This window comes from Acytostelium subglobosum (genome assembly GCF_000787575.1).
Source record: "Acytostelium subglobosum LB1 DNA, scaffold: scaffold38, whole genome shotgun sequence".
Lineage (NCBI taxonomy): Eukaryota > Evosea > Eumycetozoa > Acytosteliales > Acytosteliaceae > Acytostelium > Acytostelium subglobosum.
This window is the reverse complement of record NW_012236495.1, coordinates 166,887-181,148: the sequence shown is the minus strand read 5'-3', so window position 1 is coordinate 181,148 and position 14,262 is coordinate 166,887. Positions and strand designations below refer to the sequence as shown.

The following is a 14,262-nucleotide window of genomic DNA, read 5'->3' as shown; positions in this document are numbered from 1 at the left end:
AATCATACAAAGATAAAGACAAGGACAAAGACGATGGTCATCATGACGACGACGACGATGACAGTGATGAAGACAACGATGATACACTGTATACTAATTGGAGAAATAAGAATTATGACTTGTTCAAGTGTCGTCATGATGCAATGTCATCTTCATTCATGGCTGATATACAACAGGTGCTAATTGAACCTGCTCAGGACTCAGACAGTGTCAGTAGTACATTCTCATCTTCATCAGAGGAGTTGTTCATTCCATTGGTGTCATCACCATTCCTTCAACGTGAAACATTGGCAATCGATCATTTTGGAGACTCAGTCACAACCGCTCCCGTCACAGTGACCACTCGCGTCCCAACATCAACACCTACAACCACGTCCACATCGACTACAACATCGACTACCACAAGGCCATCATCGGCTATAACTGCTGCGGTTTCAATATCCTCCGCCGCAGCCACTTCGGCCACATCAACAACTTCGGGCTTCCCAGTGTCCAACCTTACATCTTGCTTCAACGTCTCTCGATTGTTATATAATGAGATCAACTATGCAAGGAATCGCAAATGGACTTGGCATGGTGGACATGGCAACGGCAGTCACCCGCACGACGATGACAGTGACAGTGACAGTGACAGCGATGATGACAACCCCACCAACTCGACTACCCCGCCACCAAGGCCACCACTGGACTACCCCGGTTGGAGCCGGATGCGCATCAAGCTCGACTACACATACATGAGCCCCAACCAATCACAGGGTGGTGGAGGCGGTGGTGGAGGTGGAGGCCCGCAGCGCCCACCGCTACCTCCAAGGGATTGCCACAAGGTCAATGACATTATTACATTTGGTGACGTTAATCGAAAGTCACCTGTGGATTGCCGAATCCACAAAGTCGCCTGGAACTGCTTCATCCGCTGCACGGCGGACGACATTGTCAACCCGCGTCTTCAACGCTTCCTCCTGAACGACGCGCTGCCAGTGGCCGCCGAGATCATACAGCAGCTGATATATATACCGACACGCAAGACGCCACTGCGGCTCAACCCTCGCATACTGAGCCTGACGAACAATCAATGTGGCGACGGCAATGGCATCGTTATCCCGCAGGACGTCATTGAGAATGGCGTGCCAAACACCGACCTGCTCATCTATGTGACGGCGCGGCCAATGCCCAACACGGAGGTCATCGCCTTTGGCATCCCGTGTAACTTTGACGTGGACACTGAGAGCTACGGCCGTCCAGTGTTTGGACGACCGCTGGCCGGCTACATTAACCTGGCCCCACAACAGTTGAACAAACTCAGCCAGTTCAAGTCGCAGGGCGCACTTACCCAGGCCGTTCAAATCACTCTGCACGAAATGATTCACGTGCTTGGATTCTCTCCCAATCTCTACCGCAGCTACCTGGATCACAATGGAGTTCCACACTCCAATCCAGTCACCCAAACACTGCTTGGCGGTGTCAACCCACGAGGCGTGTTTAGCCAAAAGAATGTGACCAAACTCTCCACTCCCAGGCTTGTCCAATCAGCGCGAGACTACTACAACTGTCCCACCTGTGATGGTGTCGAGCTTGAGACCGAATGTCTCTCTGACATTGAATCCCAGGGTGTCGGCACTCTCAATCCATTGTGTAAGTTGATTCACTTTCAGCCGATCGATCATTCAATCATTCACTCACTCAATCAATCATTTTTCAATCAATTTAGGCGCACATTGGGAGTCCAGGACTGCATACACTGAGATGATGACATCGCAGGATGATCCAAAGAATATACTCTCACTGTTGACTGTGTCACTGTTGCAGGACATGGGATGGTACGTCGTGGACACCAGCATGACCCAAGAGATCAAGTGGGGACAAGAAGAGGGATGTCAATTCCTAACAGAACGATGCGAGAAATGGAACAAGGGAGCCGAGAAGGGATACTTCTGTAACACAACAAAGCGTATGTATCCCTTGGTGTCGCGACATATACTCAATCAATCAATCACATGTACATGTTCACGAGTACCTAACAAACTGCACAACAGCAGCCACCATTTGGAGCCACCAACAAATTACACAGAGAAAGTGCACTCCTGATGCCAGGGGCATTGGACATTGTAACTTGCTATACTACAACAATACCATCATCCCGCCCTACTTCCAACACTTTGCCAACCAATCGTTGGGCGGCCCACCCAACACTGACTTTTGTCCATTCATTAGCTCGTCAAAGGCACGCGACCCCTTCCAAGCGTCGCTGTGCGCCAGCCACAGCAGCACCAACAACAAAGGACAATCAGGTCCGGATGATGACAGCAGCCGATGCTTCACCATCACCAACGCCACATTCGATCTGCCATGGTGTTTCAAGACGAGATGCAATGGAAACACGCTCCAAGTTAAACTGGGAGACTGTTACATTGACTGCCCAAAGGATGGCGGCGCGATCCAGGATCGCGACAAGAACTCCAACCTCCAAGTGCTCGGTCTGTCACTGCTGTGTCCGCCCAGCTATGTGGTCTGCAAGCCCAACCCTATACCAAGCATCATGGTGCCACGTGGATCGATCAAAGCCAATCTCCCCTCATTCTGGAAGGCCAACAAGTTCATGATTCCAGTGGTGGTCGCTGGAGGACTAATAGTATCGACTGGCGTCGCTGGAATGGTATTCTATCTCAAATTCCTCAAGCCCAAGGTACTCAGCAGTGGCAGTGGTGGATTGAGTGGCGGTGGCAGTAGTAACGCAACATCAGTCAATGGTCCACCAATTAGTAATGAAGATATTGAGATGAATGAGCAACCATAAACAATGGTTGGCATTACATTTCCTTCAACTCCCATCTACCATCCTTGTCCATTGATTCACATGAGCTCATAACAACAAACAAATTCAATTATTATTATTATTATTTTTTTTTTTTATTTTACAAGAAGTGAAGTTGGCACTAACTACTCAACACACTCATCACTTATCTCTCTTTACTTATCTGTACATTCAATATGACCGACCCTGTCACCAAGGCCATCGAGGCAATCAATAGGTCCTCCCTCACCCCTGAGAAGAAGAAGTGCATCAATTTCCTAGAAGATAATGAAAACAAGGCACCGTTCATAGTGAATGCCGTTGCAACAGCCCCCAGTGAGGATGATCCTGATCCGTTGGCTGCATATCTCAACAAGTTGATCAATAGTAAGTACAAAAAATATTGTTTCGGCGCAATGTCTTCAATACTAACATACACACTCAAGCCCCTGCTGCCCCAAAAGGATCACAACAACTGGCAGTCAACCAAAAATTATGGATAAGGTATAATAATGAAGAACAACTCGTCACAGTTGAAGATGATGAGACATTCAATGGTATGTATGCTCCGAGAACCGATTGTGGCGAATATACAACTAACCTTCATCCATAGCTCTGCGGTTGCGCAAGACGCATCGGTACTCTACTGAGATTTATTGATGCGTCACGTGTGCTCAGGCGTCATGACGCGGCAATTGTCTCCGGAGTTGCTCTGAGCTTTAGTGTCTCCCAAAGTTCTGGGAGCAAATAGTCATCTTTTTATGTTGTTCACATCACTGTAAGTACAATTCTAGAGCCATCAATAAGCATTCAACTTACATTCCAACAGTACCACGGTGTCACTTTAGAATGTGCCATCTTTCAGCATCACCACCATCCCAAGCATGGTGTCATATCCAAACAGGATCTCAACCTATATCCTGCACAATCACTCCTTTCCACCATCATCACACCTCAAACTGGAAGAAACAAATTCTTGACGGAGACAAACTCCTCTCTTCCATAAACACTTCAATTTTGGTGAAGTTGACATTGGGACAATGTCCCCAACTTCAGCTTTTGCTATGGGAAATAAAATAAAACACCATTTTCCATTGTCAACATGTTAGTGCCCGTATGGCTTACAGATTCAATACTAACATACACTCAAGCCCTTGCTGCCACTATGTGATCACATGGGCCTGGTGAAGCACATAACTACAATCATACCTCATTAATAAATGAACAACATAAAAAGATACAACAGCGCATGAACTTCCAACTAATCAAATGACTTTTGAATCTACAACTTTCCAATTTCTTTCCTTTATCTCTTGGTTACAACATTCATCTGACCTAATCCTGAATAATAAGTAAAAATGATAAACGTGGTCAATGATCCTTATTACAATGATATCTAGATATTATATAAGATCAAACATCTTTTGTGATCACTCTATCGTGTCCAGTCCAATCAAAACCATGAATAGCAACATACAAAAAGACATTTGTTTCAAACAAACAAAACATAGAGATAAATGAAGAAGACGTAGGAAAGATGGATACATTACCCAACATTATATTGAGACATCTTGTGTCTAATCTGGATAACAATTCAGATCGATTGGTGTTGTCATTGGTCTCTAAAAGACTGCATGAACAAAGAGATGGATACTTGTACTTCAACAATGATCACATGACAAGTAGCAGTACATTGATATCAACTTCAGTACAAAGTAATAGATATTCATTGAAACATTACAAGAATATCATTATCAATGATTTGGCGAGTATGCCTACATCACTCACATCTGATACATTGGTATCAACTGTGTTTCCAAAGACATTAAGTGGTCTAACACTCACTAAATACAATGGCTCACTGGCTGGTATTTTGCCAAGCAATCTAAAGAGTTTACGACTTTGTCGATATAACAGACCAATCATGGATGGGGACCTACCTCCCGGTTTGGTCTATCTCGACTTGGGACATTCATTCAATCAATCTATTACACCTGGTACATTACCAACTACATTGAAGAATCTGGTTTATAATTCCACACATCCAATCAGGTCTCGAGCACTACCCGCTTCCCTGGAGACGCTGGAGTTGGGACTGAGGTACAATCATCCTTTGGACAATGGTGTGCTACCTCAAACAATCAAATCACTTCTCTTTGTCAGACTAGAGGATGTCGAGGATGCTGATGATGACGTCCTCCCTGGTCAGCTCTTCAATCACCCACTGGGTATCCTACCATCAAGTCTGACAGACCTGAGACTGCCACCACAATATGGACATGCAGTGGTACATGCACCTCTGAAATCGGTGCTCCTGACTGCGCCCAATCTACATCGTTTCGCCAGGAACACATATCCCAACATCACCTCATTGGATGTTACTGATGTTGTCAATGTCTCGGCAATAACATCACAAACATACCCATCAATTCGCAAGCTGAACCTATCACGCAACTCAAGTGATGATGATGATGATGAGAACATTGTGATCGACCTGTCTTCACTACCAAACACTATTGATCACTTGGTGTCTGCACTGTTTTCAGCGACGATCACCGCCTTTCCAAAGGGTCTCACCAAGCTTGAACTGTGGCTGGATGAGGACAGCAAGTTCAGGCTCAAGAAAGGCATGTTGCCAGACTCAATCACATCATTCTCTTTGTATGGCTATGAACATGAGATTGGAAGTGGAGTACTACCAACATCATTGACAGAGCTGAGTCTCTATGATTACATCAATGAATTCAATCTCAAGGTACTACCACTGTCACTACGATCATTGGTCTGGACAACAATCAGTAATCAGTCAGCGGATTACATCACATTCTTTAAGAAGTTGCCCTCAACAATTGTCCACCTAACTCTTCAAAACAATCGCGGTGGAAGGCTCAACTTGATGAGACTCTCATCAGATGTGTTCCTAAGTCACAACGAAGACATGCTCGACTGTGGATTAATTGACATGGCCACAATAATCAAACATCTTTCCGGTACCGAACAACCAAAACAAAGTGATTGTGTCCTCATGTAACTTAAGTCCAAGTTCATGCATGATTGATTGATTGATTGGAATGGTTCCAAGGTAATAGTTATAAACATCCATAATAATAGAATAATAATAATCAAATAAAATAATATCTTCTTTTTGGATGCCCATTACACAGAATTGTGAAGGCACTGCCCACCCCTTCACAAAATCAGCCAAAGTTGGCAATACTTGATCAATAATGAGGCGAGTCCACGTCAGCTATCTATTAATATCTTTTTCGAATCAATCAATCAATATCAATCCATCTCTCACTAAATCATTCAATCAATCAATCAAATGTATTCATAATGAATAACAAGTTATTATTTACCTTAGTATTCCTAACATTGACGTTGTTGTACACCTCTGCTCAACCATGTGGACCAAACAGTTTCAAAACATGTGACTTAATCGGTGCCAAGTGTAACTCGTTAGTATCCCAACTACCATTATCATTCAATGGTCACTTGACTCGCTCACACTTATGCCAATCCATCAATCACTTGGACAGGTCGAAATGGTCAACATCCCAGTGTTTGACTGGATCTGTTTGTTTGTATAATCCAAACTTGAAGGATGACTACTGTGTTAGACAGCTTGGACATGGTGAATCATGTTCGCCTCATCCAAGATATTATGAAGAAACATGTGGATATACATTGCAATGTTTGGGCCCCTTTGGTCCATCAGGTAATGGATCGTGTCACTACATAAAGTATGCGACGGCAGGCGAGACATGTAGGACCTCGGCATCATGTGCCACACCAAGGTTGGAGTGTTATGATGGCAAGTGTCATCTCAAAGCCGACACTTACTGTGTCTCATCCGAGGACTGTCCATTTGGCACGTTCTGCAAAAGGAACGCGACACTGGGCAACAGCACATGTATACCAACACTGCCACTCAATGCAGAGTGTGACCTTATCAACAACTATGGCTGCGACATTGGTCTGGTGTGCACGTACAACACGACAACGAGGAACACAACGGCATGTCTCACAATTGGCTCACGTGGACTTGGCGCACCATGCTTTCCATACGACGTGTCCCAACCATTCAACGGCACCGTGCTCGCCGTTGACTGTGACCCAGGGCAAGGTCTGCTATGCATGGGAAATGACTATTATAACATGACCTGTCAGATACCTTCGCTGTCACCAGTGTCGCAACAAGGCAATGGTACAAGATGTGAGTACTCGCCAGATGATGACACATGTACCTACTCACAGACATGCGTCTGTCCGACCAACGACATGTCCAACAGACAATGTGCAATGGATATCAAACTGGATGGATCATGTGCACAATCGATGTATGATGTTGCCAATTGTGCGGTGAGGAACAAGTGTCAGACCAACTACAATGGAGGATACTCTTCACAGAGTTGTCTGTTTAAGTATTGCGGTGATCTTCTCTGTCGAAACAAATGTACACCTGCTTCATACCATGATGTAAAGACATGTGGAAACATTGGATTACCATTCCCTGCATGTTCAACATCGTCTCTATCTTCAATCCTCCGACCATCATCATCAATATCAATTGTATTAATACTACTCTTATCACTTGTATCTATCTCTATCTTCAAAAAATAAATGGATGAATGAGCGTGAAACAAGACTTGACAAAAGATTGAAATTGAATGATTTTGAAGATTCCAGATACTTTTTCTTCTTCTACTTTGAGTTAGCGAGATACAAATAAAGATACAGATACATAAAAGATGTTAACCAAGCTTGTAAAGGAACATCAAGGTCATGTCAACAAGATCAAAGATGAGAATGGTATGTTAACATGTCAATCGATTGACACACTCATTCAATGACATCCACTCATTCATTCAATCAATCAAACAAACAGAGACATTGAGAAAAGAAGCAATTACATCTATAGGAGCAGTAACGAATGGATTAATGGATAGTGTTAATCAGGGAGTGGCATGCGTGTTTGCTAATCAGAAGAAGTTGGAGACAGAGGCAAGGACATTGCAGGTGAATACGGCAAAGTTCTCAAAGCAGACGAATCAATGGCTGTCACTGATCGATCACTTCAACACAGCACTCAAGGAGATTGGCGACGTCGAGAACTGGTCCAGATCAATCGAGAACGATATGCAAAACATCACCAATATACTTGACTACCTCTATGCCAATACACAGCCACCAGCGCTCATCGCCGCCCAGCAACAACAGCAACTACAACCAGGTGTCGCTCAGCCACCACAATCAAGCGCAGCAGTACCCGTACCTGGTAGCAAGTGATTAGTGAGTGAGTGAAGTGAGTTTGTGAGTGAGCAAGAACATGCTCGACTCTATTCATTCATTCATTCATCGATCACAGCCACGCCGCCTGCCAGCTTGCCAGCTTGCCAGCGGGGTGCATTGATACCAACAACCGAATAGGGAGTAAACAAACGCCCAATGTAGCATATATTACTATTACTCATTGTCATCATCGTGTCTTCATCTTTGTCTTGTCGGCAACACATACTTAAAAACATGATGTCGTCTCTATCATTCATTCTAATCATGTCGCAGAAACAACAGATACACCAACAACAGATACTTGAGTGGCATGTTAAGACATCACAGAGCAATTACAATGCATTAAGTGATGATTCAGGTGACTTGAATGAGTTATATCAACTTCTTATTGACGTTAGTCAAGTATGTTATTGTTTGAAAATGATTGATTGAATGATTGAATGACCTGACTATCCACCTTCTCTAATGTCAGCAGACTATTGAACAAATGCCATTGGATAGTATTGTGGAGCAATACCAACAACTTGGTTTATTGCTCACTAATCTCTCGAAGCAGTCCGCACTTAGTATATCTCCCTTGACACCTCCAACTACCAATCCAAACCCATCCATATTGTCCAAACTATCCTCGATCATATCAAACCTTCTACTACTATTCTACACCAAAGCAACAACTGAATCCAGTACTAGTAGTCGTAGCAGTAGCAGTAGTGAGAGAGTTGCAACACAGTAAGATATATCATCTTCAAACAAACACTCATCACATGGCAATGACTGACATACTGGCGCACAATAGGATACGTGTTTGGTCAACAAAGGTTCTTCATGGAAGACTGTACAGCAGCACCAGCAACGTCACTCATGGATTGGTCATCCCAGACTCACTTGGAGTATCTAGCGATGTACTAAACAATGAGATGTTGAACTTATTACGTGAGGAGACAAGACATCACTTGCAAGTCTGGAACAATGGTATTAAACCAACAAATAGATCAGATAATAATGCCAATCAATTGATCAAGTATATGGAATTGATACAAGGTAGTGGAGACACTCTACAAGATATTGATGATACAACACTTGGTTGGGTACTGGAGTCCTCATCCACATCATCATCATATCTTCAACTCATTAGCAAACTCTACAACATACCCAAACTGACTATCAATCAAAGGATCATGATATGGAATAGAGTACCAAGTCTATTGTTCAAACATGTAAGTGAATTAGGACACTCTTGAATCAGCATGATGATACTAATCACCTTCATTTAGATCAATGACATTGTATTACAACAACAACAACAATCAATGATGGATCAATTCAATGACATTGGAATCATTCAATGCCTAATCGAACACCCTTATATGTTCAACTTGGTTATTGAATACATGGTCGACATTTGGACTCAATGTCACTCTTTCCACATCCTAGACTCAATCTGTAATCTAAACAACTTATTCATACAACAACGATCATTGTTATCCAACTACCTTAGTAACTTCCATGTATGTACATCCATCGATCCTCCATCCACTCTCCATCCATCACTAATAAATGTATGTCATAGTACTATCCCCATCACCTTAAACAACTTGTGATGATCTATCAGAGTATGGATCAACATAGATTCCAAACAACAAAGGAGTTGTCAATGTTCATTGATGGTCTGAATAACAACAGACATATGTTGTTGACTCAACAGAAGGATGGACATCAATGTCGCAGGATATTGGCAGACATATGGCGACTCAATGTATTATTTATCAAGTACATCCACCTCTCCATTCAACTATTACTTACTACACCACCTGTTCAGAACAATGATGATAATGATACTGGTATACTTGTTGACTACATAACATGGTTCAGATGTCCTTATATCAATGTCAACTCAACTCAATCCAATGAATTCAAGGCACATCTAAAGGACTTGCTACAAGTCCTTCATAGTTCCAACATAACAGACAAAGAGACAATACTTAATGGATTACTAGACTTCAACACCGAGACCAAGGACTATGATTTATTCGTTATGATCACTTGCAATTACCTGGCCTACAAGTTGGACACTCGGTTGAATGTGAGTAGATGGATGGTTACAGGAGGGAAGGAGGGAGACTCGGAGTCATCTAACCATCATCTCCATCCACCACACACTGCGATTGGATACGCCAACAGAGTCTATTGCACAACAGATTGGAGAGAGCTCGATTCAAACAATGTGTGACTGCTTCAATGACGTTTGGCAAGGCCACTGCGGGACCAGATCACACTAGACTGTACAGGTTTGAGGAGTTACTGTCCGGTTGGCCAGCAAGCGGACTGTGAAGGATGTTAAAATAGAGAGTGATATATAAATATAATATAAATATAAAGGCTGTCGCGTCGCGTCGTCAATAGTTGGTGCCGGAAGAGGTGTCTATTCGATGTCCAAAGCCACCAGTGCCTCCACTGTTGTTGTTGACATTGCCATTGACACTGCCATTGCCATACTGACTTCGCATTTGGAACGGTACTCTGTGAGCAAACTCATGATCAAACTGCTCGCCCTGTTCCAGCGGGATGTTCTTGACGGTCTCGGACGACTCGAACAGTCCGTCACTCTTGCGCTCGCGCTGCACCATCCTCGCTCGATCGCCAATGCCGCGGTAGATGGACATCTTCTCGGTCTGGTCCTGTCCGTCGATGGCAATGTTGTGCTGCTCGACAAACGCGCCGTTGACCTGTGTCTGCGACGACCTGAACTGTATCGGCATGCCATTGCCGTAGGACATTGATGACGAAGTGCTGTAGAACAGACTGTCCTGTTGCGGTCCGACAATACTCGATGAGAAGCTACTTGTACTGCTGCTGCTGCTGCTAATACTGCTTATACTACTGCTGCTACTGCTGAAGCTGTACGTACCACCCAACTGTTGTTGTTGATGTTGTTGTTGATGTTGTAACTGTTGTTGCATTTGTTGTTGCTGCATCATACCAATTGGATGATGTAGATGAGTGTTTGGTTGATTCCATGCGAGAGACATATCATTTCCATGTGCCATCACTTGAGCTGGATGTTGTTGAAGTCGACTATTATTGTTGTTGTTGTATAAAGGTTGTTGTTGTTGTTGTATATATAGGTCGTGATGTTGTTGATGATGTAGTGGCTCACCCAACATTGGATGACTAAGTAGATGATGATCATCATCACCATGTTGTACAATACCCTGACATTGTTGTTCATGTTGTTCGTCATCATCGCTATTAATTGGTAGTTGTACACCGCCGACTGTATCGCTTATCGATTGATCTAGATCATTCTCATCGACTATCTCTTTGATTGTTCCTTTCTTTCTGGACGATGACAATGAAGATGATGTTGACGATGCCAATGATGTAGATGTTGTTGTAGATGAAGTAGGTGATACTACTACATCATCTGTTATATTATTGTTGTTATTGTTGTAATAAGATGGATTATTATGAAGATGTGTAAAGTTATTATTATTATTATTTATATATTGTTGTTGTTGTTGTTGGAATGGATCAATACCATTTGGTATTGACATTTGATGTTGTTGTTGGTGATGTCCACTCATTTGATTCAACATGTGATTCATTGTATGAATGTCATGTTGTTGATGCTGTTGTTGTTGTTGTTGTTGTACCTGAGGTTGTTGTTGTTGTTGATAATACAATTGTTGTTGATGTAGCTGCTGTTGTTGTTGTTGTTGCCTTAATACATTATTATTATTATTAAAAGATGGATGCATTTAACAATGTCCAAACCTAGCCAACTAATAAACTTTAGATGAGTTTCAATTATAAACTTTATCTAGATATCTATAATAATATAATATAATATAATATAATAGAACGTATGAATGTATGAATGTTGTATGTATGTATGTGTAATAATAACACGACTCACATTTACAATGTAGTACACTCAATTCTATCTCTCTCTTTGTATCTCCTCACTCACACACACAAGCAAACAAGCACTCACTCTTTCCCCTCTCCCTCGCTCACTCTCCACACGCACCCTGTGACACAAACAATGATGTTTACCTTGTGGTAATACAATTTTATTTGAATTTAAGTTTGTTTGAATTAATATAAATGATAGTTTGATTGTTGTTGTTATTAATGATCACTGACAAAGGTAGGTACCTTCTCTCAATCTCATTGGTCAACAACAATGAACTGAGCGATAATCAAAACAACCAATAACAAATAATAATAGTACAAACAAATCATGTCAAAGTGAACTTTCAAAGAGAGAGTTGACCTTGTTTCGATTCAAACAAACCCTGGGACTTTTTCAAAAGAGAGAAAGAATGAAAGACACAGCAAAAGAGAGATAATTAGTACATGTACACATGTTCTTGGTGATTTACAGAAGTTGGTAGAGGTCATAACATGTAATAACGAATAGGGAGACCAAAGACTCTCGTCATTATTGACGTATTGCATCCATCATGATACAATTACATCTAATAATACAAACACACACACACAAACACTTTGATTGTTTGATTGATCAAAGTGTGTACACTCATTAAACGAATCTAACCCACAACACACACACACACACACAACACTGACCCAGAAGGCTAGGTCAGGTCACGCTTCTGCCCACTGTTCGAATCGATTGAGAACACTACACAGAATGCACACTTTATGGGTACAGTGTGTGTGAGGAAGAGAGCGAAGGGCTGACGTGATCTGCAGATCAGTAACCTTATTGATTGATTAATCAGTCATTCAGTCATTGTTGAGTTGTTATTATTAATGAACGTTTATAGATTGTGTCATTAAGTTATTTATTATGATTTAATAGAGAGAGAAAGAGACAAAGTTACATAAATTACTTTAATACATTATTCATTATTGGAGAAGTAAAGAGAAAGAGATATTATAGTAATCCTGGGAATACCAGAACATCATAGAGACGCACACACAACAGACAAGACATAAATAGACTCTGATGCCACCTGGTCGACACTGAGTCATCAAAAACACACACACGAACAATCATTCAATCAATCAAAGAGAGAATATCAAACAAAATAATAATTTTTAATATTTATTCATAACTTTAAAATTATTTATTTGGAGACGACCACAAAAAACACAAAACACAACCAACCAACGGCCGAATTGATCAACATCACACTTCTTGTCCTCGATCCATCCCATCCCACTCGCATTGTTGGCCCCCCCACGAACCACCCATATACCCCCATTACCCAAAGGCAAAAGACGATTGCGAGACCTGTCCTCGAGGTGCAGAACATATCACCAATAACAACCCGCCAACCAACGAACAACCATCATTCATTCATTAACAATAACATCATAAGAAAACGATTGATTGGTCATACATATAACATATATACAATTATACAATTATACAATTACATTATTTGTAACAACACACATCAACAAAAGAAAAGAAAAGAGTATTATATATATATAGTTATATCTTAATATATCCTTTATCTCACTTTATTATAACCACCAAACACTTTCACTCACGGTCTACACACCAATCACACATTCGGCATTAGCACTCTCACCCACCTATCCACCAATCCCGTCCATCCATCTTACCACTCTCGGATACCACCACACTACCACACACCCCTACTACTACCAATCACGTGACACGACACTGACGAAACGAGTCATTACTTGAACAAGGTATGAGCTGAGCTGACCTGACCTCAATTGATTGATCCGGTGGTCCGGTCCAAACCAAACCAATCCAATCAATCATAAATAACTAACTTCATTCCATCAATCAATCATTCTATCAACTAAATCAATCAATCAATCAAACATAGAATAGAAATATGAATATATCATCATTGGAGAATAGATTGAATATACCCGTTGAGCCACAGGAGGAGGACTTCAATTATCAATTGGATGGCAGTGATAAGATTGATGTCAACAGCTTTGATATTTTGTCAACAGTTGGCAATGGCTCATATGGCGAGGTCTTTGTTGTCAAACAAAAGTCATCAGTCGATAAAGTATACGCTCTAAAGAAGATCCCCTATGTTGGTGCATTCGACTCTGAGTTGATTGTAAGTGTTTGATCGAGGCCTTGGCGCCCATCACAAAGCCCCCCCCCCCCCCACTCACTCACTCACACTCAATCAATCATTCAATCATTCACAGAAAAA

The 14,262-nt window shown here is 41.9% G+C and overlaps 7 protein-coding genes across 7 annotated transcripts; 6 read left to right on the top strand and 1 right to left on the bottom strand.

Annotated features, from left to right (window-relative positions):
* Nucleotides 1–143: 143 nt before the first annotated feature.
* On the top strand, nucleotides 144–2,794 carry SAMD00019534_121440 (hypothetical protein; the record flags this gene model as incomplete). The annotated part of the gene is made up of 3 exons (XM_012892699.1): nucleotides 144–1,632; nucleotides 1,709–1,948; nucleotides 2,034–2,794. The coding sequence occupies 3 exons, from the start codon at nucleotides 144–146 to the stop codon at nucleotides 2,792–2,794; spliced, it is 2,490 nt and encodes an 829-aa protein (XP_012748153.1).
* A 194-nt stretch (nucleotides 2,795–2,988) lies between these two features.
* SAMD00019534_121430 (hypothetical protein) lies at nucleotides 2,989–3,451 on the top strand (the record flags this gene model as incomplete). Its single annotated transcript, XM_012892698.1, has 3 exons — nucleotides 2,989–3,178; nucleotides 3,238–3,348; nucleotides 3,405–3,451. 3 exons carry the CDS (start codon nucleotides 2,989–2,991, stop codon nucleotides 3,449–3,451), a joined length of 348 nt encoding a protein of 115 aa, XP_012748152.1.
* A 1,264-nt stretch (nucleotides 3,452–4,715) lies between these two features.
* SAMD00019534_121420 (hypothetical protein) lies at nucleotides 4,716–5,822 on the top strand (the record flags this gene model as incomplete). Its single annotated transcript, XM_012892697.1, has 1 exon — nucleotides 4,716–5,822. One exon carries the CDS (start codon nucleotides 4,716–4,718, stop codon nucleotides 5,820–5,822), a length of 1,107 nt encoding a protein of 368 aa, XP_012748151.1.
* A 481-nt stretch (nucleotides 5,823–6,303) lies between these two features.
* On the top strand, nucleotides 6,304–7,274 carry SAMD00019534_121410 (hypothetical protein; the record flags this gene model as incomplete). The annotated part of the gene is made up of 3 exons (XM_012892696.1): nucleotides 6,304–6,371; nucleotides 6,451–7,131; nucleotides 7,202–7,274. The coding sequence occupies 3 exons, from the start codon at nucleotides 6,304–6,306 to the stop codon at nucleotides 7,272–7,274; spliced, it is 822 nt and encodes a 273-aa protein (XP_012748150.1).
* Nucleotides 7,275–7,542: 268 nt separating this feature from the next.
* On the top strand, nucleotides 7,543–8,080 carry SAMD00019534_121400 (hypothetical protein; the record flags this gene model as incomplete). Its single annotated transcript, XM_012892695.1, has 2 exons — nucleotides 7,543–7,603; nucleotides 7,680–8,080. The coding sequence occupies 2 exons, from the start codon at nucleotides 7,543–7,545 to the stop codon at nucleotides 8,078–8,080; spliced, it is 462 nt and encodes a 153-aa protein (XP_012748149.1).
* Nucleotides 8,081–10,479: 2,399 nt separating this feature from the next.
* SAMD00019534_121390 (hypothetical protein) lies at nucleotides 10,480–11,841 on the bottom strand (the record flags this gene model as incomplete). Its single annotated transcript, XM_012892694.1, has 2 exons — nucleotides 10,480–11,507; nucleotides 11,622–11,841. 2 exons carry the CDS (start codon nucleotides 11,839–11,841, stop codon nucleotides 10,480–10,482), a joined length of 1,248 nt encoding a protein of 415 aa, XP_012748148.1.
* Nucleotides 11,842–13,926: 2,085 nt separating this feature from the next.
* On the top strand, nucleotides 13,927–14,163 carry SAMD00019534_121370 (hypothetical protein; the record flags this gene model as incomplete). Its single annotated transcript, XM_012892693.1, has 1 exon — nucleotides 13,927–14,163. A coding segment is annotated over one exon (237 nt), but the record flags the coding sequence as incomplete, so codon positions are not given.
* Between the last annotated feature and the right edge of the window lie 99 nt (nucleotides 14,164–14,262).